At 45.5% G+C, this 27,649-nt stretch overlaps 1 protein-coding gene across 1 annotated transcript in view; it reads left to right on the forward strand.

Moving 5' to 3' along the window:
• The window catches only part of DNAH8 (dynein axonemal heavy chain 8), a 255,491-nt gene that overhangs the window by 190,170 nt on the left and 37,672 nt on the right, over positions 1 to 27,649 (forward strand). The window contains exons 77-83 of the mRNA XM_084889523.1: positions 2,508 to 2,626; positions 4,067 to 4,269; positions 12,479 to 12,552; positions 14,999 to 15,151; positions 15,480 to 15,635; positions 24,805 to 24,921; positions 26,641 to 26,742. Of these exons, the coding sequence (XP_084745649.1) occupies positions 2,508 to 2,626; positions 4,067 to 4,269; positions 12,479 to 12,552; positions 14,999 to 15,151; positions 15,480 to 15,635; positions 24,805 to 24,921; positions 26,641 to 26,742 (924 nt within the window). The remainder of the gene's footprint in view (positions 1 to 2,507; positions 2,627 to 4,066; positions 4,270 to 12,478; positions 12,553 to 14,998; positions 15,152 to 15,479; positions 15,636 to 24,804; positions 24,922 to 26,640; positions 26,743 to 27,649) is intronic.

Raw genomic sequence — 27,649 nt, forward strand, 5'->3', positions numbered from 1 at the left:
TTTGGCTCATTAGGCTGCTTGCTTGTTTATTCTGATTTTTAGATTCAAATGTTGATAGATATGTATTTATGGCGTTGTTGATCCCGCTTTAGAGATGAGAGAACCGAGATTGGAAGAGGTTAAGTATTCTCCGTGTGGCCAGTGAAGGGCGAAGCTGTCACCTGACCTCATGCCCTTTCCTGGCAGCAGGCGTCATTTCTCCGCAGCGCCTTGTGCCAGGGCTGGGCCAGGTGTGAGGGAAGAGCTGTCCTCGGGACAGGGCAGAAGTTCACCGGGACCCCCCATCGGGCGGCTGCGCTGGCCTGTTCGTGGGAAGGAAGGGAGGAGGAGACGACCAGGCTCCCAGCAGAGTGCTGTCAGCGACTGAAACAAAAATAGCCTCCAACAGCAAGCAGCCCTGCCTTGGCGTCCCAGGCCCAACTGGAAGTGGTATTTGCCAGGAGAGAGGCCCAGGAAAAGGAGTGGGCCGTGGAGGTGGGCAGCACAGGGCTGGGAATCAGCCCCTTGCTCATTACAGATGCAGTCACCCCTGGGAGCTCTCCTGTGACATCAAAATCAGCAGGTGGAAGGTTGGGAATAAACACCTCCCAGTCTCCCTCTCTCTAGCTGCTGGTGTCGGGGAGGCCAGTAGGGGGCGCTGTGAATGGCAGTGTGCTGGGGCCAGGGCAGTAGGGTGGGCTGCCAACATGATTCTGTGAGAGCAGCCAGCCAGGAAGAGCCCGGAGAAAGACGGCATCTGAGAAACATTTCAGAAACCCTCCTCCATCTCTCAGTGTCCCAGGGACAAAGTTGGAGCAACTGGGCTCCTTGTTTTGCTGTTAAGATTGTGGGCTTTGGGCAGCTGTTCTTCTCTGGGCCTCAGCAAAAAGTGGGGAGGCTAGAGGGGAAAGGACAGGGCTTGGGGGTGGCACGCAGCCTCTGCTCTGTGCTGTTTGCTGTTAGAGATGACTGTTGCTCTTTATTTATTTATTTCTAAAATATATTTTATTGATTTTTTTACAGAGAGGAAGGGAGAGAGATAGAGAGCTAGAACCATCGATGAGAGAGAGACATCGACCAGCTACCTCCTGCAAACCCCCCACTGGGGATGTGCCCGCAACCAATGTACATGCCCTTGACCGGAATCGAACCCGGGACCCTTCAGTCCGCAGGCCAACACTATCTACTGAGCCAAACTGGTTTCGGCGACTGTTGCTCTTTATTATTTATTTATTTATTTATTTAAATTATTATCTGTGTACATATTTTAACATTGCCCCCCCCCCCATACATACCCTCCCTCCCCAGAGTTTTGTGTCCATTGGTTTTACTTATATGCATGTATACAAGTCCTTCGGTTGATCTATTATCTCCCCCAGATATCCCTACTTTCCCCGCTGTAATTTTACAGTCTGCTTGTTGCTTTACTGTCTTTATGTCTGACTTTTGGTTTGTCAGTTTATAATGTTCTTTAATATCCATCAATGAGTGAGGCCATGTGGTATTTCTCTTTCATTGACTGGCTTATTTCACTCAGCATGATGTTCTCTAGTTCTATCCAGGTTGCTGCAAATGATGAGAATTCCTTCTTTTTTATGGCAGCATAGTATTCCATTGTGTAGATGTACCATAGTTTTTGGATCCAATCATCTGCTGACAGGCACCTAGGCTGTTTCCAGATTCTAGCTCTTTAAAACATGCTTGTAAACTTGGCCTAAGTAACTGGCCGCCGGTAGCCGAGGAGCAGTGCCAGGCCCACGCAGCGTCTGCCACTGGTTTCACAGGCCTGGGCTTCACCATGTGCCGGTGATGCCTCTGAACCCGCAGCTCTCCCCAGGCTCTGCAGGTCGAGCTGCCTGGGACCAGCTCCCGGAGAGACCTCTTCCCTCCTTGGATCTGATGCTCGGGGTGGGGGTCGCTAGGAAAGTGGAAGTTTTGATTGTGCCATCCATCAGTATTTTGCATAGAGGTCAACATGTAGAGGTTTGCTCATCAGAATGGTCTCTATCGGTGGTTCTCAACGCAGGGCAACTTTGTGCCCATTCCTCTCCCACCCTCACCCCCCACCCCCACAACCTCCCACAGAGAGCCTTTACAATGTCTAGAGATTTTTGACGGTCCCGAACTGGGGGAGGGGTGTTACTGGTATTTAGTGGGTGAAGGCCAGGAAGACTGCCAAACATCCCACAGGGCACAGGACAGCCCCCTGAACAAAAAAATAACTGGCCCCAAATGTCAGTGGGTCGATAAACCCTGGTCTGTGATTTTTCCCTCCCAGTCATTTAGCGGAATTGATTCATGGTCCTAATCTTAGTGAATAGTGGAGAAAAGCAATGGGAAAACTGAAAGAGGATCGTAATCTCCACATTGTCTGAGTCATTGATTTTGAAGAAAAATGTAGATGAGTGGTTATATTTGAAAAATGATGCGCCTAGAGAGGACGACACTCTGTTATTCGGCATTCTCCCCAATATATTATTTCAACTCCATGTGCTCCCGTGGCTTGCTAATTGGCTTGTTTATGTTAGATATCTCGAAATGAGAAGGGATGGAAAAGCTGGTTTGACAAAGATGCTCCAGAGGAAGAAATTATCCCTGATGGATATAACGATTCGCTGGATACCTGCCACAAACTCTTACTTATCAGGTGAGAATAGGGAGCTCAGAGCTGGAGGCATCATACTGTCAAATTACAAACGTACCTCAGGGAGTTACTTCACTGTGTCCCAGTTGTTATTATAAGCAGTGTAGGTACTTTTACATTGCAATTTGGGATGGCAATTCTTTAGTTCCTTGACAAGCAAATAAAATGATGATGGTGGCAGGGAATGGCATGTTTTGACAATGTATTGATGATAGTGCTTTTATCCAAAAAAAAAACATGAAAAATATGCTTTATTATTCACTTCATTATTTATTGTTGTATTTACTTCTTTAATAAATATAACTCACAAGTTATAAAGCAATTAGTTTGTAAGCTGAAATTCAATTTCATCTGAGAAAAAAAACCTATAAATATTATGCTATTGAAATGTGTGATGCAGGCTTGACTATTAAAATAGAAGCAAAAGTTTTAAATTGATGTTAAGGAAGAACATTCTTTTTTTTTTCTTTTCCTTCCCACTTTTCATATTTTCTTAATATCCAGTAGCTTAAAGAAGGCTTCTATATTAGAGTGTGAGTGTGTGTGTGTGTGTGTGTGTGTGTGTGTGTGTGTGAGAGAGAGAGAGAGAGAGAGAGAGAGAGAGAGAGAGAGAGAGAGAAAGAGAGAGAGAGGAGATTGGTGGGCAAGGTTGGCATTGGGGGCAGAAACCCTCAAAAGATTAACAAAGAGCTGTTGGATAATTTTAAAGTCATTTTTATCTATCCAATGTTATACTCCTGCCTGAGCTCACATTTCTTATAAAAAGTTGTTTTCTGGGTGTTGTCACTCTCTGTGAGTGATCACAGCAATGGTGACCTCATGACCTACAGAGGCTGAAAGAGCTACTTGTTTTTATTAGAACAGACGTGTCTGTCTTTTATCCATTATTCTAAAACTGAATCTTTGCCTAATGAATACTATAATCTGTAGAAGTTGTGATTTAAAATATCAAATGACGTTATTTAACGTGTCATTGTGTTTAGAACCTACTTCAACGTTGGCAACACAGATGGCATTACATTAGTGCTTGCTGGTCAACCTACTTCTGACACTTGGACAGTTTACCTCCCTCCCCACCCCGATGCCTACAGAGCTTCCTGTGTGCACAGGCTGGCCCATGGCTTCCCTGCTGAGGGGCCTGATGCCTGATGACTGCCTGCCGAAGATAAGCGTGCTCCTGTGCGTTAGCCTGGATGAGGAATGGCTCACCTGAAGGGATACCAGGGATAATCATTCGATGCGCTTTTAAAAACGGCCAATTAAAATTTCAGAATATGCCTAGCTCCGAAACCCAGGGTAGAAGACCTTGCCCCTACTCAGACCCGCACAAGGGCGAGCTAGCTTTTTGTCCTTTGCTAATTATGCTCTCTAGGTGCCTAGAATGAGACAGGATAAGAAAGGAAGAGACTGAATTTTTTCCCTCTGGCTCATGTCCATTTCTAGGTCTTGGTGCCCAGACCGCACTGTTTTTCAAGCAAGGAAGTACATTGCCAGTTCCCTGGAGGAGAAGTACACAGAACCAGTTATCTTGAACCTGGAGAAAACTTGGGAAGAAAGCGATACACGGACGCCTCTGATCTGTTTCCTGTCCATGGGGTCCGACCCCACCATTCAGATCGACGCCCTGGCCAAGAAGCTGAAGCTGGGTATGAGCAGCAGTGGCGACACTTAGCAAATTGCCTTTCATAACTTTGTAACTGATTAGGAATATGTCCGTAAAACTGAGTTAGAAAAAAAATACCAAACTCTTTCCTCCTTCTTCAGACTTCCCAGAGTGAGGGTGGGAGAGAGAGATCTTTGTGCAGAGAGGAACAAACACATCTACCATATTCTGTGTTTTTTTTTTAATTGTAAGCCATGCTACATGGACAGTAGATTAGCAAGAATGAACGTACAAGAGCAGATTTTATTGCCATCTATAATACTAAAAGCGTAATATGCTAATTAGACTGGACGTCCTTCCAGACGAAGCCGGGGCTGCGGGGAAGCCCAGGTCCCAGATGCCTGCCAGGGGCTGGAGGGAAGCCCGGGTCCCGGGTGCCAGAGGGAAAGCAGTGCCGGCAGCTGGGGGGGGAAGGAAGGCCTACTCTTGCACAAATTTTGTGCATCGGGCCTCTAGTGTCTACATAAAATGACAACAAAGTCTATTTTGTCACAAATTTAAAAGAACTAGAACCATAGTAATTGGGGATTCATTTATCCATGCTTTCATTCAGAAACCATTTAGTCCAGTCAGGCTGATGGATTCAGGGAGTACAGAGATGAGCACAACACAGCTGGGGAAGGCAGACATGCCAACATGTAACGGAAGACCACGTGACGGCTATTGTAACAAAGTTACGTACACATGTCTGATTACAAGATCCCGAGCTACTCAGACTGCAGGGGGTACAGGGACCACATTGATGCTATTTTGAATAGAATCTAAAAAAATAGATAAAATTTTATTAGATGAGAATGATGGGAAATAGACAGACAGTAATTCCAGGGGGAGGAGGTAGGGCCAGGAGTTACTATAAACACTTAAGTTGTGAGAGCAGTGACTGAGTGGCAGAACTAAAGGACAAGGACCTGCAAAGACACAGCCCAAGGTCATAAACTTGAGTCACCTGCTTACAGAGGCTGTCTGTCGCTCTCCATCCTCCGAACACCTGAATGTTGTTGGAATTCCAATCTTTCAGGTTCAGATCTCGATAACTATGTCTTATACGGTTAATTCATTCCTATGTTTATAAAGATTATAAAAGTGATTATGAATCACTAAACCTACTCTATTAAATAAAATTTACAATTATCTTATTACATAGTTGATATAAACGTGATACAAAATCCATTTAGTCACCCCCAGTACTCACCATATGACCCTCTGCACCAAGAAGTTACTGTAATCCATTAGGTATGGTAGCATGCCATATGTTCACTCCCACTTTTCTCATCTGGACTTTGCTCAGTTCATTGTCACCACACCATTCCATGTTCTGTACAGATCCATGTTTAAATGGTTCTTTTGGCAATAGCTTGTGGTTAAGTCTCATTAACCACCTTTAAAATGAGCTCTTTGCTCTGGTATTTACTCTGACATGCTACTCATCTGCACTGGTCTAGGAGTGGTGCCTCTCTCACAGCCTTGGAGCTTTCAAATCTTTCTCAGATCTAGTCTTCCATGGGTCTCTGTCCAGCTGCTTCTATGCTCCACTTCTCTCTGCACACAAACTTCTACTCTCTTGCCACCAATCTTCATGTGACAGAACTCATGGCTTCTGGTGGCTCCTGGGCTTACATGGTTAGTAAGTTCAGCACTCCTGGGGAAAGTCCCCTTACTCTCTTGGTCCCAAGTCCAAATAACCAGGGAAGACATTCATTGGTTTTGCTTTGGTCATGTGCTCCTTTCGAGGCCAATCAATGAACTGTTGCTGTGGGGATTTGTTCATAGCAGGAACACCATATATGGAGCTTGAGTAGATGCATTTCTTAGAAGGGGATACTGTTCCTAGAAGAAGAGCCTGTTCCACTAGAGATTCCATTTCAAATAAATATTAATATTTCTGCTGTCTAGGACCATGTTCAAAACAAAAGTGAGAAATTCAAGATCTTCTTTGGGAGGAATTTTACTATGACATTAAATAAAGACATAAGGCCAGAATTGTGCTATCACCTTTAGTATTATTACCTGTTATCATACTGCTTTGCTTGGCAATTTGGTGATTTTCATTTCTTGCTACTACTTTCTTTTTCCAACAATTGTTCAAGCTTCTATTGGTTACTTTGTTAGGAGAATAAAACAAAGTAGATTTGACTTTGACACTGAAGGTCCCAATGCACAAAGAACCATTTGCTAAATCATTTTTAGGAATATTAGAAAGTCACATGCTACTCACTGCTTTGGGTCAAAAGTAGCTGTGAAAATAGAACTATTATGTAGACAGAAGAATGTATTAATCTAGTCTTAAGTAGAAATATTTTATTTGGGTACCTGGATAACAGATCATCATAGAATGCTCAAGGTAAATCTGATTCCAGAAACCTTGCAATGCAACTACCTTATTTTACAGGTGAGGGAACTAAGGTCTGGGGATAAGGCCAGAGAGCTTGCTGGTGACAGATCTGATTCAGAGCTCACTAGGAAACCCCACTTCAGTGGTCTCCCTCTTTCATCATCTCTCACTGCCTTATTGGTTGAATTAACCCATTACCTGACAGCAACTTGAGGGATGGGACCAAATCAAACAAGCTTTTATAGGAAAAAAGGAGAAAGAAAACACACCGAGGATGCTGCCTGGTGACTGCCAAGCTCTGCAGTGAGAGGTGCGGAGAGGACGGATTCTGCACAGAAGCACTGGTGCCCACACAGCGTGTGGGAAACACATGGATTCAGCATGAGACCTCTGCTCAGACAGGGTGAGGGAGGGGACCTGGAGGAACCCATGCACAGATAAAGAGAGCAAACAAATGAAATGCAGACTCAGAAACACACACAAGAATTAATGAAAATGGGTATAGCAACATATACATATTTTAAAATAAAAATAATAAAATACATAATTCTGGCAATAAACTTTAAAATCTCATTAAAATTGACAAATTTGTAGAAAATGCAATTTTACAAATTTTTTTTCTGACGGGATAGAGGGATCTCAGAAAGGGTAGAAAAATATAAATAGACTAATAATTGAGATGAGCAAAATTAGAAGTTTTGAATGATTATCTCAACGAAGGCTGTGGGTTTGGATGATCTTTTGGTAAGTCCTTTACAATGTTCACATGCTGTATTCCCTTCCACAGGAGAGGAAAAGAGGGTGCATCCTCCTTTTTATTTTATCCTGATATCAAAAACAGACCACGATAGTAACTGCATAAAAGAAAGAAAAAAAAACCCCACAGATTGATCAAATTATCGATGTAAATATAAGGATCTTAACTAAAATGCAAGCATGAAAAATTCAGTGTGATATTATAAGAAATAACATGCAAAAAAAATAATGATAACCTGCCCTGATGGAGTAGAAATGCACAGTTGAAATAAAAAAGATAAAATAAAAATATCTTACCACAACAGTAAGTGAAAGACTTGCCCTTAAGCTATCATATTATTCCCTTGATAGATGCTAAAATAACATTTTATAAAAAAAATTTAATATTTGTTTCTCACTGTTAATGTGATAATGAACTTCAAACATCAACATCATACTTGTTGATGAATGATCAGAGACATGCCCATTAAAGTCAGGAAGAAGATGAAGATGTCTGCCTGTACCACTATCATTCAGCACTGTTGTGGGAGATATAGCTAATGTATTGTAAGAATAATAAATAAAAGATATAACTTCTGGACAGTAGGGGCAAAAATCACCATTATTCTAAGACAATGTAATTGTTTAACTGAAGAAACAAATGAATCAGCTGAAAAACTATCAGATTTAACAGGATAGTTCAGTAAGGTGGCCGATCACAAAATAAATACATTAAAAAATCAATGGAGCGTCTTGTAAAATAAAATGCAAAAGTCCCATTCACTATAGCAATAAAAGTAAAATGGAGAAATAATTTTTAAAATACCCATTAAAAGAAAACTATAAAACTTACATAGAGACATAAAAGTAGGATAAAATAATGGACAGTTAAACCCTGTTCCCAGTATAAAGATTCAATATTGTAAAGTGTCAATAGTCTCTAAATTAATCTATAAACTGAATGCAAGTGTAATGGAAATTCTAGCATTTTTTTTTTTTTCTGATGGGATAGGAGAGGGATCTCAGGTCATCTAGAACAATAAATGGACAAAAATAACCAAAAAAGCTTGAAAAGGAAAAAGAATAATGGGGAATGGACAGCACCAGGTTTTAAAAACTTCATGCAATTGGGATAATTTAATGAGTGTGGAGATAGCTTAGAGTAGGTAAACAGATCAACAGAGCAAAATACAAGGCCCCAAATTAGACTCTAGTATACTAGCATAGAGCAGCTTAGCCTATGATGAGATTCACATTTCAAGTCAGTGGAGGAGAATGAATTACATACACAGTGTTGGGGTAGCAGGCTACCTTCAGAAAACAGAATCTCACCTCACTTTACACCCCATAGTAAGTTCTGCATTGATTAGGCGTTTAAATGGTTTCAATCGAGCTGTGAAAGAATAAAAGAAATGCATTGAATACTTACATAGTATGGCTGCCGTTTCCTGGATCGTAATACCAGAGTCCCAACCCAGGGGACAAGGTGGATAATCTGCACACAGTTTGAAAACTTCCGTAAGTCAGAGGCACCAGGAGCTACAGAGCAGCCGCGGTCAGAGTGCGGGTCAGAGTGCCTTAGGAAGTGCAGCATTCCACTTCGGCTGGGACAACGGCCGTCCTGCTCTGTGTGTGGCACCAGTCCTCCTCAGGATGGCTGTCTGCTTTGTCCCAAGTGTTCTATGTGTAAGAATTTCTTCTAAGAACATTCTGAGGGGTACGCATCAAGATTTATGTGCAAGGATGCTTAATCTAGTTACAATGTTGGAAAGCTGGAAATGTCCTAAATGTGCAACAGGGTCATGGGTGAATGACCAGGAAAAACTGCTTTCCAATGATATTTAATGGCAGTAAAATGCTCACAACATACTGTTAACAGTAGAGACATAAAGTAACGTGTGTTATTTCATGTGTACATATATGTAATGCCATATGTATACATGTAACACAGATACATATATGAAATATATAAAATTTTTAATATAGATAGGTGTACAATTCCCTATTCAAAATCCTTGGGGCCAGATACGTTTCAGAAATCAGAATTTTCCAGCTTTTAGACAGGTAGTATTCCCTATATTACATAATACACTACAGATAAGATTATTAATATTAATAAAGATAGTGATAATAAAAACTATAAATAAATTCATATCCTTTCAGGTCAGCTTTTGCCACTAAACTAATTTTATGGCAAAACTTTCAGTTTTTGGAGTGTTTTGAATTTTGAAATGGCATAAGGGATTGTGCATATTAAAAAGGATTAGAATGAATAAAATAAAATTGAAATTTTTTTTAAAAAAAGGATTAGAATGAAGGTTTCTAGCGAGGGATATTGGTGATTTTTGTTTTTTCTTTATGCTCGCCTATATTTTCCAAGGCTCTCACTATGAACATATATTACTTAATTAAAAATAAAATGTTTGTTTTTAAAAGGAAGAGGAAAAGTGAGGGAGACACAGGCCTAATTTGGGAAGGAAATGGAAAGGCAGTTGAAATCTTACTAAAGTCTCTCCAGTAGAAACAACTAAAAAGTAAAATAAAGTAAAAATGAGACCAAACCTGAGGCCACCAAAGAGTGATTGTGCCACCGCCTACAGCAGCTTCTCCCACAGGCCCCTCTGCAGGGTCCTCCCTGAGGCCCCCTCCCCCCCATGGTGCCAACCTTGATCTCTTCAGAGAAGATCCTGTGCTTTTCATTTGCTGATTCTCTGTTGTTTTCCTAGTGAGTGCTGGGGTTGGGGGGTAGGGGGCGTGATGGGGAGAGACTGTTCAGGCTTTCTTTTTGGACTGATGAAAATGTTCTGAGATGGGAGTAGAGTGACGGTTCTATAACTTTGTGAGTACACTAAGAACACAATTCAAACTGTGTACTTCAACCTGATATGTGAATCATATACATCACTTTTAAAAGTGTAAGGAGATAGTTACTGAGAATCCGCTGAGTGCATATACTGTCTAGTGCTGGGTAAGGCCCCAGAGCTACCAGTGAGTCCCTTCTCCCGTGGAGTTGACGTTCTAGTGTGGGGCAAAGCAGACGATGGTTGATAAGCAAGTGAGTATGTGATAAGCTGGGAAAAGTATCTAATGGGCTAAGGAAGAAGCAGGGTAGGGGCAGAGTGAGGGGGTGGTAGCGAGGAAGACTGAATGTGGAGGGAGGGTGTCAGAGCCCCTGACAGGGAAACACAGTCAGGCAGAGGGAACAGCAGGGAGGCTGTGTGGGAGGCCAGTGTGGCTGTAGAAAAGGGAATAAATTAGGGCGACAGAGTGGGATAAGAAAAGGTGTGTGTGTTGGGGGGGGGGGGGGGGGGGCCGCGCGCGCGATTGTGAAGGACCTTGGAGACTGTGGGTAAGGACTTGGGATCAGGTTTTGGATTTTGCTGTGATGAAATGGAAAGCCATCAGAGGGTTCTGAGCAGAGGATGGACATAATGAGGAGTTCAGGGCCGGCCCGAATCCCTCAGTCTGCAATGGGAAGAAAAGCTAGTAGGGGCAGGAGTGGGAGTGAGGCCCCCTGTCAGGAGGCTGCTGCAAAAATCCGGGCAAGAGGTGATGGTCACGTGGACCAGGGGATAGAGTGGAGATGTCGGGAAGTGGTCAGACCCGGCCTCCAGGTCTCCTCCCTACCTCTTACCTGGATCACTGTGAGCAACTGAGCCCGAGTGCCTTACAGGAACCGAGCCAGTTCCTTTTAGGCGGCGCGTTCAGAAGATTTGGAAGGAGGGGAGATGGGCTGCGGCTCACACGCACGCGGTGGCATTTTGTCCACATCGGCTTCCCCTGTTGACCCGATGAGCATTTGTGTGTTCTTCCTTCATAAGAAGTGTTCAGGGTGTCTTTGTGCCCTCCAGAGCCTCCTGCAGTTCAAGTCCCACTCCCTCTTCTTCTCCTTCTGTAGGTTGTGCGGGTTTTTCTCCAAAGCCCCTGGGAGCTGGGCGTGGTTCCTCTTGAGCCGGAGAGATGAGGGAGCCTTGTCAGGGGCTGGGGCAGGGGTGGGGGGTCCAGTTGTTCAGTAACCCCTGGCCTGTAGCAATTCCTCATCCATCCTCTCGCAGGTGTCCATTACAGTTTCTCTCTGGGCCCTGAGTCCACAGATAATCCCCAACGCTGCACTCTCCAAACCCTGGTGGAAACTCTGGCCACGAACCACACGGTGCCATGTAATTGGTGTGCCCTGGAAACACCTCCCCAGTCCCCTCCCACCCGTGACTTTCCCCGCTCCCTCGGAGCCTCTCTGAGCAGCTCCCGGACCAGCCGCGTTGCTCGTCTGGCCACGGCTGCCCACGTGTCTGTGTCTGAGGACCCGGGCCCACCCAGCGGAGCAGGGCCCAGGCCTGCCCGGCTTCCCCAAGTCTCCACCGACCTTTCCCGGCATCAAGATCACACCTCCCAAACTCAAGAACGTCCGGGTCCACGAATGCATGCTTAAAACTTGATTTCCCATCCGAGTTTCACAAGCAAGATTCATAGACTTCTTCCATGTAGGGAACTCCAATGGCAGGACAGAACCCCAACGTGGTTCTCTGCCCAGGACAGCAGATTTCCTTACGAAAGCAGCGTCTTCTCCCTCCATCAGAACGGCTCTTCAGTCCCCGAGGGTCTCCACCTGCTGTTTGCACTCACTGCCCAGGGGGCCATTTAATCTGAGGAGCCACTACCTCTGCATGCAGCCCTCAGAGGGCCAGGCCACTCAAGTTCCATCTCAGCAATAGACAAACATGCAAATGAAGAAAAAACAGAGAACACGGCAAGCCTGGCATCCTAAAAGAGTAGGAACCCCGTTCAGGCTCCCCCGAGCATCTGTAAAACACCAAAGGAGGCTTCTCCTCAAATCAGAGCCCAAGGAACCAACCCCTCCTTCCCTCTGAGTAACATGGCAGCCGCCTCTCCCTCATCACCTTCCTGCTCCTGCCTCCTCAGACCCCACACACCGGAAGCCGAGTGGTTCCCCCACTTTCTGCTCCACTGGTGTCTCTCACTAGTGCAAGCCGAGGCCAGGCCTGTTTGAGCAACAATGGCTCCTTGGAGGGAGGCTACGACCATTCAGAAATCATTTTTTTTTTTTGGTCCCAATCCTGTTATAGAATATATGTTTTAACACGGAGAACCTTCTGCTGTGTTACAGAATGTAGAACCATCTCCATGGGGCAGGGACAGGAAGTGCACGCCCGGAAGCTGATTCAGATGTCCATGCAGCAGGTACGTGGCGGGGCAAGCGCTTCTAGGCAGCATTCTGGCCGGTGTCCTCTGGCCATCGGCCCGCCCAGAACTGCCGCAGCGCCGGGAAGCCGTCTGCCTGAGGCCCAGGCGCCCTTTCCATGTTTGTTTATGTGGACATAGTCAACCTTTGGTCCCCTGTGAATCTTAAACCTCCAGCTAGTTTGCTTCTGACATCCCCACAAAAAAGCTGGTTTCATTTTCCACGGTATATGCTCCCTTCTATTTTCACTAATTCTTTTTGGACAATTTGGCATACACACTTTTGAGTCGCTACAGGCATATAGCTCTTAACAGTCTTACAATTTCATGATCAATATTAATAGGAAGTGACAGATTGAGATAGTTAAATTTCAATTTTTGGTTAAAATTAGACTTGCATTTTTCATTAGTGGGTAGTTTCAGCCAAATAAATATTTGAGGATGTTTTGTTTAAATATTGATGATGGTTGTTATTGAAAATCCCAAGCTGGGTGGAATGTTGAGGGATGTTTTCCGTCACACCTAATAAAGTCACAGGACATTAATTTTGTAGATATGCTTGGGAGATAGCAATTTCATCCGTAATAAGAAATTGCACCATTTATGAAAATAAAATAAGATCTTGGTTTATTTTTAAGCTTTTTACCTCATAATGTTCAGAGCAACTTTGGTGCCGTTTTGCCTGGGAATTAATGACTAGAGAATGCTAATGAGCCAAAACCCTGACTGGGTCATCAAATTTTCAACCTGGCCATTAATTCCCAAGTGCTCTGAGCCTTAATTTTTATTACCTAATCAAATTCAATAATATAGTGTATTTAATTTCTATTCAAAGCAATTACATATAATTATTTTTATTCAGACTAAATGATCCGCTCTGTTGAGTGAGTTGACAGTTGATCTCTGGGTCTTCAATAATTACTTGAGTTTCCACGAGTGAGAAGTTTTGTAGAGACCTCATTCACATTAACCGTCTTTGGAATACTGGCCTTTATAACTTTTATGCTCTCCTCCGTGTGGGAGAAGTCCTGACAATCACGGCATCATCGGGGGAAAACACACACACATGGCCAGGTGTGGCCACATTTACCCGGAGCAGGACGCCGGGTTTGGGATAAAGCTGACCTGTGGAACTCAGAGTGGGGGACCAGAAAGCACCTGGTTCCGGGATGGCACAAACGAACTGAAGCCCGGCTTCCCCCCGACACCCCCGTAGTGAGACCAGCACGTCCTCTTTGCCGTTTAAGCCAGGAGGCGGCGTATATTCTCTGACGGTAGAAAGCACAGCACGCACACCTTACCGTAAACTTACTGTGCTCAGTGTTTTGTAGCTGTCTTTGGTCTGCTCCAGTGGCAATTATATAATGAGATATAAAGGTAGCAAAATATCTGGTTAATAGACCTTTTTTTCTCACACAGCAGTGGTGGTTGTGTGACCTATGTGGTTAGAGCTAGTTTTATCAAGCCTTTAGATCAGAGGTAGGGAACGTCCGGCCCAGGGTTCGTGGAAGGCCTGCAGAATCATCTGGTCTGGGCCTGCCCAGGCCTTAGGGTGAGTTAATTAAATGTTTGACCAAATAGAGCAGGCTAACTTTAAAAATATATATATATTATTGGTTTTTAACAGAGAGGGAGAGAAAGGGATAGAGAGTTAAAAGCATCGATGAGAGAGAATCATCAATCAGCTGCCTCTTGCACACCCCCTACTGGGGATGTGCCTGCAACCAAGGTACATGCCCTTGACTGGAATCGAACCTGGGACCTTTCAGTCTGCAGGCCAATGTTCTATCCACTGAGCCAAACCGATTTTGGCAAGCAGCAGGCGGACTTTTAAGTTGATACTTTTGTATGGCCCTGGAATGATGTTACAGACATCCAAATGGCCCTGGGCAAAACCAAGGCTCCCCGCCCTTGATGGTGAGCGTGCTTAATACATTTGGTGTTTTCAGGAATTATGGGAAGCGTGGTGACAGAGAATGAGGCTTAGTATTTATGGTAGCAAACGTCACCAAATGTACTGTATCCAGTTTCCATGAGGGAATGCGTACCTCTGTTGGTAACTAGAGTTTGGGGGCAAGTCGGTTCTGACTTCCTGTAGGCAGAACTATCGAAGTTACAGATTCCGAAATCCCCCTTCCCGCCATTAGATGGTGCACACACTGTACTTATACAGGTCTGACTGCATGTTTTCATTCCTGCTCCCTCCTGAGCCAGGGGTGGCAGGATACAGTCACTCGGAGCCCACTTGATTCCAAGTGAACAGCTTTGTCGGTGGCAGAAGAAATGATTGCATTGGCATATAGTAATTTTACTAAAAACATAGGCTCAAAACGGAGTATTCACACTCCCTAAGCAAAGGTTTAAAGAGAATCTGCCCATTTTGTTTTTATTGAAATCGTAGCCAAAAAGTTGTAAGAAATTAATATGCAAACCCTTTGGAATGCAGGGCGGCTGGGTATTGCTGCAAAATTGCCACCTTGGCCTGGAATTCATGGAAGAACTGCTGGAGACCATCACCAACATCGAAGCCAACGATGAAAGCTTCCGGGTGTGGATAACCACCGAGCCCCACGACCGGTTTCCAATCACCTTGCTTCAGGTTGGTTTCTAGGGGATACGTGTCTTTCCCCTTGAGCGTCACACAAGTCGAGACGGCATCATGGGCGTCACCAAAGGATGGGAACACAGCAGGGCTTTCCGGGGCTGTGGAGGCGGCCCTGCAAAACCTCACCCTGGAATCACCGAGGCTCCCCGAGCATTTCCACAGGAGGGTGCCGAGACCTGGGACCGATGGACTGGGTTTCGGCTCTGATCAGTGCCACATCTTATGCACCATAAGCATATTGCTGCCTGACATACTGCAATTTCCGCTTTCTCCTTGGCCATAATTTATAGAGACAAAATTGTCATTTGCTTTTTTGCCACAGACTTCTCTCAAGTTCACTAACGAGCCGCCCCAGGGCGTTCGCGCAGGCCTGAAGAGGACGTTTGCCGGGATTAACCAAGACCTCCTGGACATCAGTAACTTGCCCATGTGGAAGCCGATGCTCTACACAGTGGCGTTCCTCCACTCCACCGTGCAGGTACCTCCGGCCGCAGCGGCCCCTGTGGGGACGCTCACGCTGTCCCGGGCCTTGTCGGAGAGCCCTCCCGGGGGGGCGCTCTGCACTGTCTGGCCCTCACCCTGCTTTTCTCCCTCCCCACCTGCCAAGTGTATATTTGTCTGTCTGCTCACCACCTCCTGCTCCTCTCAACCCTCTCCCGCTCCCCATCCCAGCCGCAGGGTGTCAGCCCGGTGACTGCTGAGTCTCCCTGGCACGGCAGCAGGGGCATTGCCCGAGCTCAGTAATGTCTGTGTGATGAGCAAACGGATCAGTTAGGTGAGAGCTGGGTTTAAAACGTGGCTGTGGTGGAGGAAATGGAGATTCACAGAGGTCAGGTTCACTTGTAGGCGGAGGACACAAGAGCCGAGCCCTACACGGGCCGCTTCGGCTCAGGGGCTGACACTGCTCCCTCCGGTGAGGTTGGTGGCTATCGGCAGGAGTCACGGTGGTGATCTCTCTTCCAGGTCCTTTGCTGTTGGCTTTTACCATTTACTTACAAAGCAACTTAATTGTTTCCCAGCTGCCCAGCCACCTGTCTAGGGAAGTTTTCATTCTGTTACTGCTTTGTTCTACATTTGGGTGTTGGGTGTCGTTCTGTATTTGCAGGTCACACGTGGTTCACTCCTCGATTTGACAGGGAGAGGACCAGGCTTCCTTCCCCCTCGCTGCATCCTCCCTTCCCGGAGGCTGGGCGGTGTGTGTAGAGCCTCTGCTCCCCACCCCACCCAAAGGTGGAGAGGGGTTGAGTGTCACCCAGAACACGCTGGGGCATCTGCCCTCAGGCTCCTTGTCCCCGCCCTTTCACAGGCTCCACACTGCCCTGTGGAGAGGGTGGCGTTTCTCTGTCCCGAGAGGGTGAGCACAGGCAAAGCCCTGTGGTCACTTCCCGCCGGGCCCCTGGCAGCCTGTGGTTGTAAATCACTCCGAAGCCCATTTCACACGTTCCTATCTGGGGATTGTTCGCTTCACCAGATCTTATCACACACTAATCCAAATATGGCTTTAACTCTGCTATTTAATTCCCAGTTCACAAATGATATATTTTGTGATTCAGATCCTAGCGGTGATGGTTCAACTCTCCCGCCGTGCTCTTGGGGTAGAGAGGACTGGGATGTTTTCCATCCCGTCAGTGCGGCAGCCTGTGTTGCTGGTGGCCATGATCCGAGGGCTGAACAGAATAACACAGGACTGTAGTCCGGTTGTAGGGCTGAAGTGTGCAGGCTTAACAGGACTTGTATTTGGCTAAAACAGAAAAACAAAACAAACAAACAAAAAATTAAACAAAAAAAACACCTTTCATTGCTAGGGCCATGAAGCTAACAGCGCCGTGTCTATGGAAAGAAGGCTGACCCTCTCTTACAACCCCATCTAGCAGGCTAGAGAAAGAGCACTCACTGAGTGTCAGGTGGCGTGGACTTCAGTGCTCGCCCCGAAATCAGCCGTGTGAGTGATGTTGGCCAAGCTGTGCCCCTCTCTGAGCCTCAGTTTCCCCACTAGGGCATTTAGAGGCAGAAGGAGTTCATCTTTCATGATTTTCCCCATTTCTAACATTCTGTTACCTAGTTCTATGACTAAACAGGAAGTGTAGACAATTCAAGCATATTTTCCTCTGTTCTATTTTAATTCAGACTTGTTTACTGTGATATTAGCTAAGTATTTTCTTTAACTTGGTTGGGAGAGACTAGTTTGACAGAAAAACCTAGGGTTCTTTAGGGGCTTGCAGACCTGGGCCAGCAGCACTGACCCACCTGGTAGTTTGTAAGAGGTGAATCTTAGGCCCCACCTCAGAGTTGTGGAGTCGGACCCTGGAGTCAAAATAAGACCACCGGAGGCTGCTGATTGATTAAAAAAGCAGGCAAGGATTTATTGAACTGGCCAGGACGGCCGCGAGAGCACCACACGCAGGTGGAGTCCACACTCATGGCTGCGCTGTTCCAGGTGTAGGCAATCCTTTTAAAGGTCTAAACCACAAAAATTTTCCTTTGTTCTGAATTGTAAATTCTAAAGGCTGGGAACAACTCGAAGGGTCGCTCCTAGCCACATCCTGCTGGATGCTGGAATGTGGGCCTATCTTGCGAAAGCAGATAGTACAGAAGCAGAACTGAGCAAAGTTAATCTCTAAAGGTTATCTGCAGTTTCAGCTCCTGGAGCTGCTGAGTCAGTGGGAATCAATCTCCTGTGGTCCTGGTCCACAGGCACAGGAAAGTTACCTTTGTGAGTTTCCAGGTCTCAATCTGTTTAAGCAAGTAAGTGAGTACAGAAGCCAGAACAGCAGGGTTAAAATTCAAACAGCAGTTTTTACCTAAGTATGGTTGCTACCATACTTCAAGACCTCTGGAAGCCGGGTCTGCCTGTAATAGATGCCCGAGTGATATGTGTGGACATTAGATCTTGGGATGTAACTAATGTGGGAAAGTCTGCCTGAATTGAATGGATTGTGGCTCTTATTTTTCTCGTGTTGGACGCAACAGCCAAATACTTGATTTGTTAATTGATTTAGTCTTCCAAGTGAACCCAGATATTCATTGCTTTCTGCAAACATCATGTGTATACTTGTGTTTCTGCAGAGAAAGAAAAAGAACAGGGAATTGGTTCATGACACATAATGTGGGGCTTTGAGCTGGGGAGAGGTCCATGCTGGCCTCCATGGACCTCTCATGTAGTTTCTCTTACATGAGTCGTGGTTTGGCATCATGCCAGCCACTCCCTCCCGCTCTGGGTGTGGTACGTGGACCCCGTTCCTGTTGCAGAGCACGCACTGAGCACCCTCCTCTCCTATAAGGAGGGAAAGTTGGCCGGTCAACTTTCTCAGGCAGAAGAGTGGTGGAGAGGGTAGTTTGTTTTGTCACTGGGGTGGGAGCAAGCATACCCTGGAGGAAAGGGCCCTGGGGGCCTCCCCGGGAACTCACAGAGATGCCCAAGCCAGATCTGCACTAAGCCCTGCTCCTCCAAACTCTTCCCCACTCCCAGCTTCCCTTCCTCCTCCTCCAAGAGCTTACTGCCACCACACAGGCCAGGAAGGCACTGCAGCAGTGGCCCAGCTCTCATGGCAGCCGGGCAAGGTCTCTGCTATGCAGCCAGCCCTCCTGCCCTCCCCAGGAGCCGTTCATTCCCAACAGCCTGGTGCACGCATGCGCTCTTTTGGCCACTACCCCCAGAGCACTCTGCATCCTCTTCTGCTGGCCTCAGTATGATCTCTTCGTGGTTTCCTGGAAAACTCCATCATTGCGCCATGCTGGGGTTCAGAGCAAGCCCACACTCACCTTTCAGGATTTTAATTTTAAATATATTTTCCTCCAAAGTCTTGGTCTTTGAAACGCAACAATTACATTAGTAGTCTCCTCGCAACGCGTCCTGCAGAAGATCAGAATCACATTTTCTGTTTCTTTCCTATCGATGCCAACATGCCACCCTTTGTTTGCCCAGCACATTGGACCCTGGAACACTTCAAGCAAAGGTTCTTAGCCATTGCCTGGGCCCCAGAGTCCCTGGGAGGAGGCGCCTGGGTGGGGTGCGCAATCTTTTAAACACTTCCCAATTGACTCTAATATGCACTGGGATTGAGAATAACTGCCAAACAGCCACTGCCCTTAAGGGAGGAGTCTTCAGTCATTTTTATGTCCTTTTCATGGCTTGGAATTTTTATCATGGCTCTTAAAAGTAATTTATTAAATAAAAATGGCCAGCCCTAGCCAGTTTGGCTCAGTGGATAGAGCATCGGCCTGTGGACTGAAGGGCTGTGTGTTCGATTCCGGACACCTACCTTGGTTGCAGGCTTGATTCCAGCCTCAGTCATGGGAGGCAACCAATCATGTGTCTCTTTCACATCGGTGTTTCTCTCTCTGTGTCTCTCCCCCTCCCTTCTATTCTCTCTAAAAAATCAATGGAAAAATATTCTTCGGTAAGGCCTAACAAAATAGATAAATAGATGATAGATAGATAGATAAAAATGAGCTTGACTTATAAAAATAAAATAAAATCTAAAAAATCGAAATAAATAAAAATGGCCATATCAACAAGGGAGTACCACTGTTAGCAGTTCCTCATTCAGAAAAATGTTTCCTTTACATTTTTCTTTCTCGAGTTTGAACCTTGACAGATTCACCCTTCAAAGGTAATCGTCTATTTACAGGTCTTAGTTTAAATGTTCTCACCATGATTTCAGTAACAGGATACAGATTTTTAAAAGATCTTTTAACCCAGCCGGTGTGGCTCAGTTGGTTGAGTGTTATCCTATGTATTAGGAGGTCTCCGGTTTGATTCCTCCGTCAAGGCACATGCCTGAGTTGTAGGTTCAGTCCCCAGTAGGGGGTGTGTAGGAGGCAGCCAATCCATATTTCCATTTTTCAATAAATAAATGAGTGAATGAATGAATGAATGAATGAATAAATAAATAAATAAATAAATAAATAAAGGGATATTTTACACTTTCCTCTGTAGAGTTTCCCTGTGGTTCTGCCAATGTCTGCTCCTTATTTTTACATATTAAATTCCCTCCCATTGCCTACTGTGGGCTGCATGTTCCATCTTATGCTGCCTCCAGGTATCACAGAACTAGGATGGGACGCCAGGAGATCCTTGTGTTGAAGAGGCGAGTGAAGGGATTCTACCTTGGGCTGTAGGGGGTGGGGTCACTGGGTTGAGGCAGAATCGAGCATAAAATTGGAAATAGTTTTGACATTATTAAAAGTATGACACTGTTGAGCAACTCTACTTTCGTGGCCCAAGCAGGACTCCAAGTTTTCTCTACTAATTCTGTTTTGTATATTCTTTGGAATAAAAAGAGGGAGCTGTGCTGGATAAATTGAGTGAGTATACTAGTCTTCCTCAGTGCGTCCCCCTCCAACTTAACCATGGATGCTGACTCCATTCTGCTGAGCAGCGTTAGCTCTCTCTCCTGACCTTCAGGTCTGTCTGCACTCCATCCCTGAAGCAGCCCCTGGGCGCTGGTTGCTGCTGCTCACCAGGGCCACCCTCTGTGCTGCAGGACACTCGCCGAGGCCTCCTGGATGACTGAGCTTTGCCCCTGTCTTTGCTCATGGCCTCTGCCAGCCTGGCAGTCTTTTCTTCCTTCTTCAGGTCTGGCTTCTGTTTCATTCTTCCCAGAACCCAGTGATTGAATGCCTTTCTCAGGCTTATCGTCTATTAAGTGTTGACAGTCAATTATACTCACTGTCACATTTCCCTTTCCTTGTTTGTATGTCTTATTTTCTCAAGTAGGCTAACACTTCTTGACAGTACATTGATTTCAGTATTTTTCTATTGTATCACATAGGTCTCATCCCATGGTTTCAAAAAACTAACTGGAGATAATTCAATATTCCAAATTCTAGCAACGACTCCTGCTTTTGAGCTTCCAAATGACTAGTTAGATCCCAATGGTTTGTCTGTCCTGATAGCATTCCAATGTGATAATTCAGAGTTTCTTCTTTATTGTCATTTAGAGAGATCACACACACACACACACACACACACACACACACACACACACAAATAACAAGTGAAATGACTTTATTTGTGAAATAAAATATTGTGACTTTTCCCCTAAGAGCTAACGAGCTAAACAGTCTACAGCCTTAGTGAACCAACCTAAAGAGTGAATGCTTTAAATGAAGGGAGACAAATCTCAGCATTTGGAGCAATTTTCAAAGATCACATTTTAAGGAGCAGCTGAATTGTAATTGCCCAGTGCTTCTAATGGGAGTGTTTCCATAGAGCCCGTTTAGGCTGCTGCAATAATTGGGAGGAAAGAATTACTCTTCATTCAGTCTTCTGTCTTAATTGGACAGTCAATTTTAAAAATTAAGTCAAACACAGGTGAAACTATTTTAGATTTGATTCTCTTTTTTAAAAAATGAGAAAACATTTGCATTTCACCAGTAAGTGGTTAGCATTCTTCTCTTTGAATACCTCAAGACAGAAAGAATTCCTGGGACTCGGGGGTTTAGCTGAATGTATTTTCACATTAATATTCTATAGGCCCTTCCCACGCACACTTGTCTGGAATAACCTGGAGGAGGCTCACTTCAATGTTTCTGGGATCCACTCAAGAAATTCAAAACACTGTCAGACTTGAATTTGACCCCCCTCTCCCAGAGGGTGAGAGAAAACGTGCCTTTCATTCTGATCATTATTAACTAACCAGAGGCCTGGTACAGGGATTCATGCACAGGTGGGGTCCTGTGGCCTGACCTGCGGGGATTGGGCTGAAACTGGCTCTCTGACATTCTCCGAGGGGTCCCAGATTGTGAGAGGGCGATTCTCTTGATGCACTCTGGAATTGGGCTCCCTCCTCTCTGGTTTTGGGTGTGTCACCTGAGAACCACAGCTGCCAACTCACCACATTTAGACTCTCTGCAAGTTGAGGCCAGATGCTAGTGTTGGACATAACAGCAGCTCCTGCATTGAGCATCTGCCCCCTGGTGGTCAGCATGTGTCATAGATACTGATTGGATGGTCAGATAGTAGGTTGGTTGCTTAGGCTTTTATATACACTTGAGTGGCCAGATTATTATGATCTCTGAATGCTACTCAGTGTATATCCTATATAATAAAAGAGTAATATGCAGATTGACCATCACTCCAACACACAAGATGCCTGCCCCCATATGGTCAAAGATCCTGCCCCCATGTGGACACAAAATGACCACCACAAGATGGCCAGTAGGGGAAGGAAGTTGGGAGGGACCAGGCCTGCAAGCGAGGGCAGTTGTGGGCAATCAGGCCAGTAGAGGAGGGCAGTTGGGAGGGACCAGGCCTGCAAGGGAGGGCAGTTGGGGGTGATCAGGTCTGAAGAGGAGGGCAGTTAAAGGTGACCAGGACTGCAGGGGTGGTCAGTTGCGGGGGACCAAGTCTGCAGGGGAGGGCAGTTAGAGGCAATCAGGCTGACAGAGGAGTGGTTAGGGGGTTATCAGGCTGACAGGCAGAAGCAGTTAGGGGCAATCAGGAAGGCAGGCAGGCGAGCAGTTGGGAGCTAGCAGTCCTGGATTGTAAGAGGGATGTCCGACTGCCCATTTAGGCCTGGTCCCACTGGGATTGGGTCTAAAGGGACAGTCGGACATCCCTCAAGGGGTCCCAGATTGGAGAGGCTTCAAGCTGGGCTGAGGGACACCACCCAACAGCCTTGCACAAATTTCATGCACCGGGCCTCTATATATACACACACATACTGAGTGGCCAGGTTATTATGCATTCGGTGACTATAATAATCTGGCCACTAAGCGTATATAGATGCTCGTTAGGCAGCCATGATCCTTACCCCAAAATACAAGTGTAAAAGGGGAGACTAAAATGGGAGATGTTTTTCACTATCAAGGCTCAAAACTGAGTATAGACTATGAATAACTAGAAAAACTCACCAAGGCAACATGAATGCTGAGACTTTGACACAGAAAGCCACCAAGAGAAGCTGATGCTGCCTGGCCAGTGTGGCTCAGTGGTTGAGCATCAGCCCATGAACCAGGATATTTCAGTTTGATTTCTGGTCAGGGCACTTGCCTGGGTTGCAGGCTCTATCCCCAGTAGGGATGTGTTATAAGCAGTCCATCAATGTTTCTATCCCTCTCTTCCTTCCCCTTCCTCTCTCTAAAATCAATTTTAAAAATTTTTTAAAGAGAAGCAGACACCTTTGAGAGCCAACACTCCCTTCTTGCACCTGGAACAACACCACAAGTCTCTCCTCCCGTCGAGGCCACACCGCTGCTCCTTCCCCCTTCTCTGTCAAGGTGGAAGGTGGTGCTTCCCAGCTCCTGAGGCTGAGTCTCCTCCCTAGGGGAGCTCACTAGGGTAAACACCAGTAGCAATTCTGAACCCCAAGTCCACACTCCTGGGAGAAGGAATCCTGTTGACTCTTTTTGGACTGACTGTCCACATCTGATGGAATTCGCTAAGGGCCAAAACTGGGAGTCACACCACAGAAACGTCACATGCCTGACAACCGAGCCTAAAGAAGTATGGAGCTAGAAGTCGTGGGGGGTAGATATTTTTAAAAGTTCTATGTTTGCCCCCGGTCTGATCTCCCAGAGCCAGACATCTGGGCCCAAATTAATTTTCATGGTTTACTTAATATTTGAAAAGTGTATCCTGAAAATCAGTAATTAAAGCCTTTGTGCTTTCTGAGTTTCTTCTCTGACCTGTCCACGAACTTGTCCAAACTAACATTCAGTTAGATTCCTTTCATTGGTGGTGTTTGTCAGGATGCAAGCATGAAGCAACTGCAGAAGGAAAGATTGGGCTTGTGTGTGTGTGTGTGTGTGTGTGTGTGTGTGTGTTGGGTTGGGGAAGGCAGAAGAGACAAAAAATACATTCAGAGGTAGAGAAGTGTAATCACAGCTCCCCACAGATACACAGGGATTCTACTCTCCAGGTGGGTCCTCATCTCAGGTGGTGGGGTCAGAGCCCAGGAGGTCACCCAGAGAAATCACTGGACCTTCCCGAGAGGCTGGCTGTGTGTTGGGTGGGGGAAGCCGAGGTAAGGCAACATTTTAGCTCATCCGGGTGGTTTGCTAGGTGGCCCGGGCCTGGAAATAGCAGTTCTAACACAGCACACCTTTAACGTGGTCTCCAGAATAGCAAGGCAGTTAGTCACTGTGAGTAACCTCACAGATGGAACGTGTGGATGAGGGCAATCTGAGCATTCTGATACAGAGCGATGTGCCATGTTTTAGAAACATTTGGTTTTCAGAAGCCAAAATTGCAAGATTACAAAGTGAAACTAGCAGATAGTCTAAATGCTCTTGAGTGCTTAAGTTATCCAAGTTGAAAAACAAAAATTCAAAAACCTTACATTTAACATTTGAAACTTCTAAGAGTCTAATTTAGAATAAACAACGAATAAACAATTCACTCAACAGATATTTTTTGAGCACCTGTTTTGTTGTTATTTTGTTTGTTTTTGAGTTGGCAATGGAGACCTAGACTCTCTAAACCAAGAATACCAATTCAGGAAGTGTTTGGCGATTTATTCTGGTAAGCCATCTGTCTCTAGGGCCATGGAATAATATTTTGGAAGGTTATTATACTTCTTTTATGTCCATCAGTTTTGATACCATGCTTTGATTGTACTTACTTTACATGTTACCAGTAAAGAAGGGGTCAGCTGCATACATTTTAAACACCTCACTCAGGCCTTTCCTCTGCTGTTTTTAAGGAGCGCCGCAAATTTGGCCCCTTGGGATGGAATATTCCCTATGAGTTCAATTCTGCCGACTTTACAGCCAGCATTCAGTTTATTCAGAATCACCTTGATGAATGCGATATTAAAAAGGTGAGTGACATTTTTTTCTCCTTTCTATTTTTATCGCTGTCCTTAATCAAGCTTCTATAGACATTTTCAGTGTGAAATTCAGAGAGCCTGCTGAGGTCCCCCAGCTCCTGCACAAAGCCTGCTGCTTCCCGTCAGCTGGGTACTGGCCCCGTCCTCCCCTCCCTCCCTTCCTCCCTCCTGCCCCCGGGAGTGCATTCGGACTCTTGCACACTCGTGTCCTCACACCCCAGCCAAGAGTCCAAGAGCACTTCTAGAGAACTTCTAGAGAACTAGAGCACTTCTAGAGAACAAGAGTCCAAGAGCACTTCTAGAGAACTTTCAAGTCACACTTTTCTTCCTTCCTCCCCCTGTGCCTCAGCCATATGAAGTTCTTTTGCCCATGAATCATGTCGGAACAGGCGTTTGAGCTCATGCATATGAATTGCAACAGTTCCTAACAATGGCCACTAGTGATTGTACTGAGCTCTCTGGTCTGATAATTAGGCCACAGGCAGGGTCTAGTCCCATTTTCACAGCTCTGGGGGCACATACAAAAGGCGTTACTGGTAGCCCCGTCTTCCTGGTGAGAATAAGGGACTCCCTCATGGTCACAGAGCTGGGAGTGCAAACCTGCTGTCCTTTCACAGGGGAGCTGTGAAGGCCCACGATCTGTCTCTCTGTGACCTTGAGCAAGTTGCTGGGCCTCTATGAGCCTGTTTCCTCCCCTGTGTGATGGCCCTGGATCCGGGGAGAGCAAATGAGTCAGCTCTGTGACAGCCCAGAGTGCGGGGCTAGCAGGGCTCAAAGCGCCGGCGCCCTGCTCCCCTCTCCTCCTCGTAGGTCCTGAGGGAGATTATCTACAGGACACCAGGGGGATGGTGAGCCATGGGGAATCTTCACCTGGGCCGGTGGGAAATCCAGGATCAAACCACCACTTTTCCTTGCTATTACAAGGGGATAATAAACTGACTATGACGTTTTGATTAAAAAGACTTATATCACCGTGGGCTCATATTCTGCAATGATTATTTTGGCATATACAAGCAACAGTGCTCTTGAAATAGTTGCTCTGAAGGGCCACAAAGCTGAAAAATAACGTTTTAACCAAGAGGAAGTAAAGAAAAATCAAGCATCCTTATGTCTCCCACCTCAGATGTATTGAAGGGACTTTTAAATAAAAAGAAACTATTCAGATCTGAAATGCATTGCTAGTATGAAATGGCTATGGACATTAATCCACACTTTAATGTAGTTATCGCTCACAGAGTGAGATACCAAAGGGTTTCACTGCAGAAACATCTGGTGAGGCATTTCCGAGTTGTTCTCGTCCTGATTCCGAAGGCATAGTGCTAAGAAAGCATATTAGAGTGTTGATGACTTCATTTTTCTTTTCTTCACTAAACACAACCTTTCCTTCTCTGACAGCTCAGCATTACCGTGATGAGCATTACAGGTGATTACAAACACAGAGTGAGAAACAGGGCGTGTTTTCCCTGTTGTAAACCATCAGTGAGCACCGCAGGCACGGCTGTGTAGCCTTGCGGAACTGTCTTTCGTGAACAAACGGTGGCCATTCCTGTTGTGTAAGCGCCAAAGATCTGTTGGTGCAGCACGGTGAGAAGCTCCAGCGGCCGAGCAGGGGCTTCCTTTTCCAGACCTCGGCCCCTAGGAGAGACCCGGAATGTTTAGCCGTGCTCCCTTGGATCGACAGCGAATCATTCTTTATTCTTCCTAATGCAGGGCGTATCGTGGAGTACAGTTCGGTACATGATTGGAGAAGTGCAATACGGAGGCAGAGTGACAGACGACTTTGATAAACGTCTACTTAATTGCTTTGCTAGAGTAAGTCAATTTTTTGGGGAAAGGGTATGGAGACACATTTTATTGCATTTTCTTTTTAAGCTAACACATTTTTTGGTAATAGATAAGCCAGCCTTAAGGGAGGCAGGGGGGGTGGGTGGGGAAGGTATAGAGCTGAGCTGCTGCAAAGAGCCAGCCAATAAAACAAAATTAAAACCAAAGCCAAACCAACTGGCAATCTGCGCGTGGTCTGCGAGTCTTCTGTGCAGATGAGCTGCGCATGCCCGGGTCCTCAAACCCCCTTCTCCTTGAAAACACTGCACATAATTTCTCTGTTCCTTCCTCTGAAACCACGCAAAGCGATTGCAAGCCCCAAAATAACTGATTGGAAAATGAACCATAATTTGAGTTTTCTCATCTTTTCCATTAGGACAGACAATTGGAAATTGATGGAGTGCTCTTTTTTTTTTCTTTTTCCTCTGTGCCCAATAAAACCCTCATATTGAACATTTTCTAGAGAACGTTCTTAGCAATTATGGCTTTCACCTTTCACATCAAGGATGAATAGGATAAATAGCCCATCAGACTCAAACGCTTCTTAAAATTTTTACATGTTAAAGAAGCAATATATATTACCTAAGTGAGAGCAAATCAGATATGTATTTTATGGTTATTTGAGTTCTTTATTTTAGAATCCATATGGCTAATTCTCTGTTTCAATGATTTCCCTCCTCTAAACAAAATTAAAACCTCAACAAAATTAAAAACCACAAGTTTTTGGGGGTACTTGGGTAAATTGGGGGTTTACCGGAAAGCTGAATTTTCTTTCAACCCTTTACACGTTTTTCTGGAGCCGTATGTGAAGAGGTGTGTGTCGGTAAGGATGGCGAAGGCAGGAGTCAGGCTGCTGGACATCAGACTGGTCCAGACCTCCTGGGAAGCTGTTGGG

Source organism: Pipistrellus hanaki (assembly GCF_964339955.1).
Source record: "Pipistrellus hanaki genome assembly, chromosome: 7".
NCBI classification, from domain to species: Eukaryota; Metazoa; Chordata; class Mammalia; order Chiroptera; family Vespertilionidae; genus Pipistrellus; species Pipistrellus hanaki.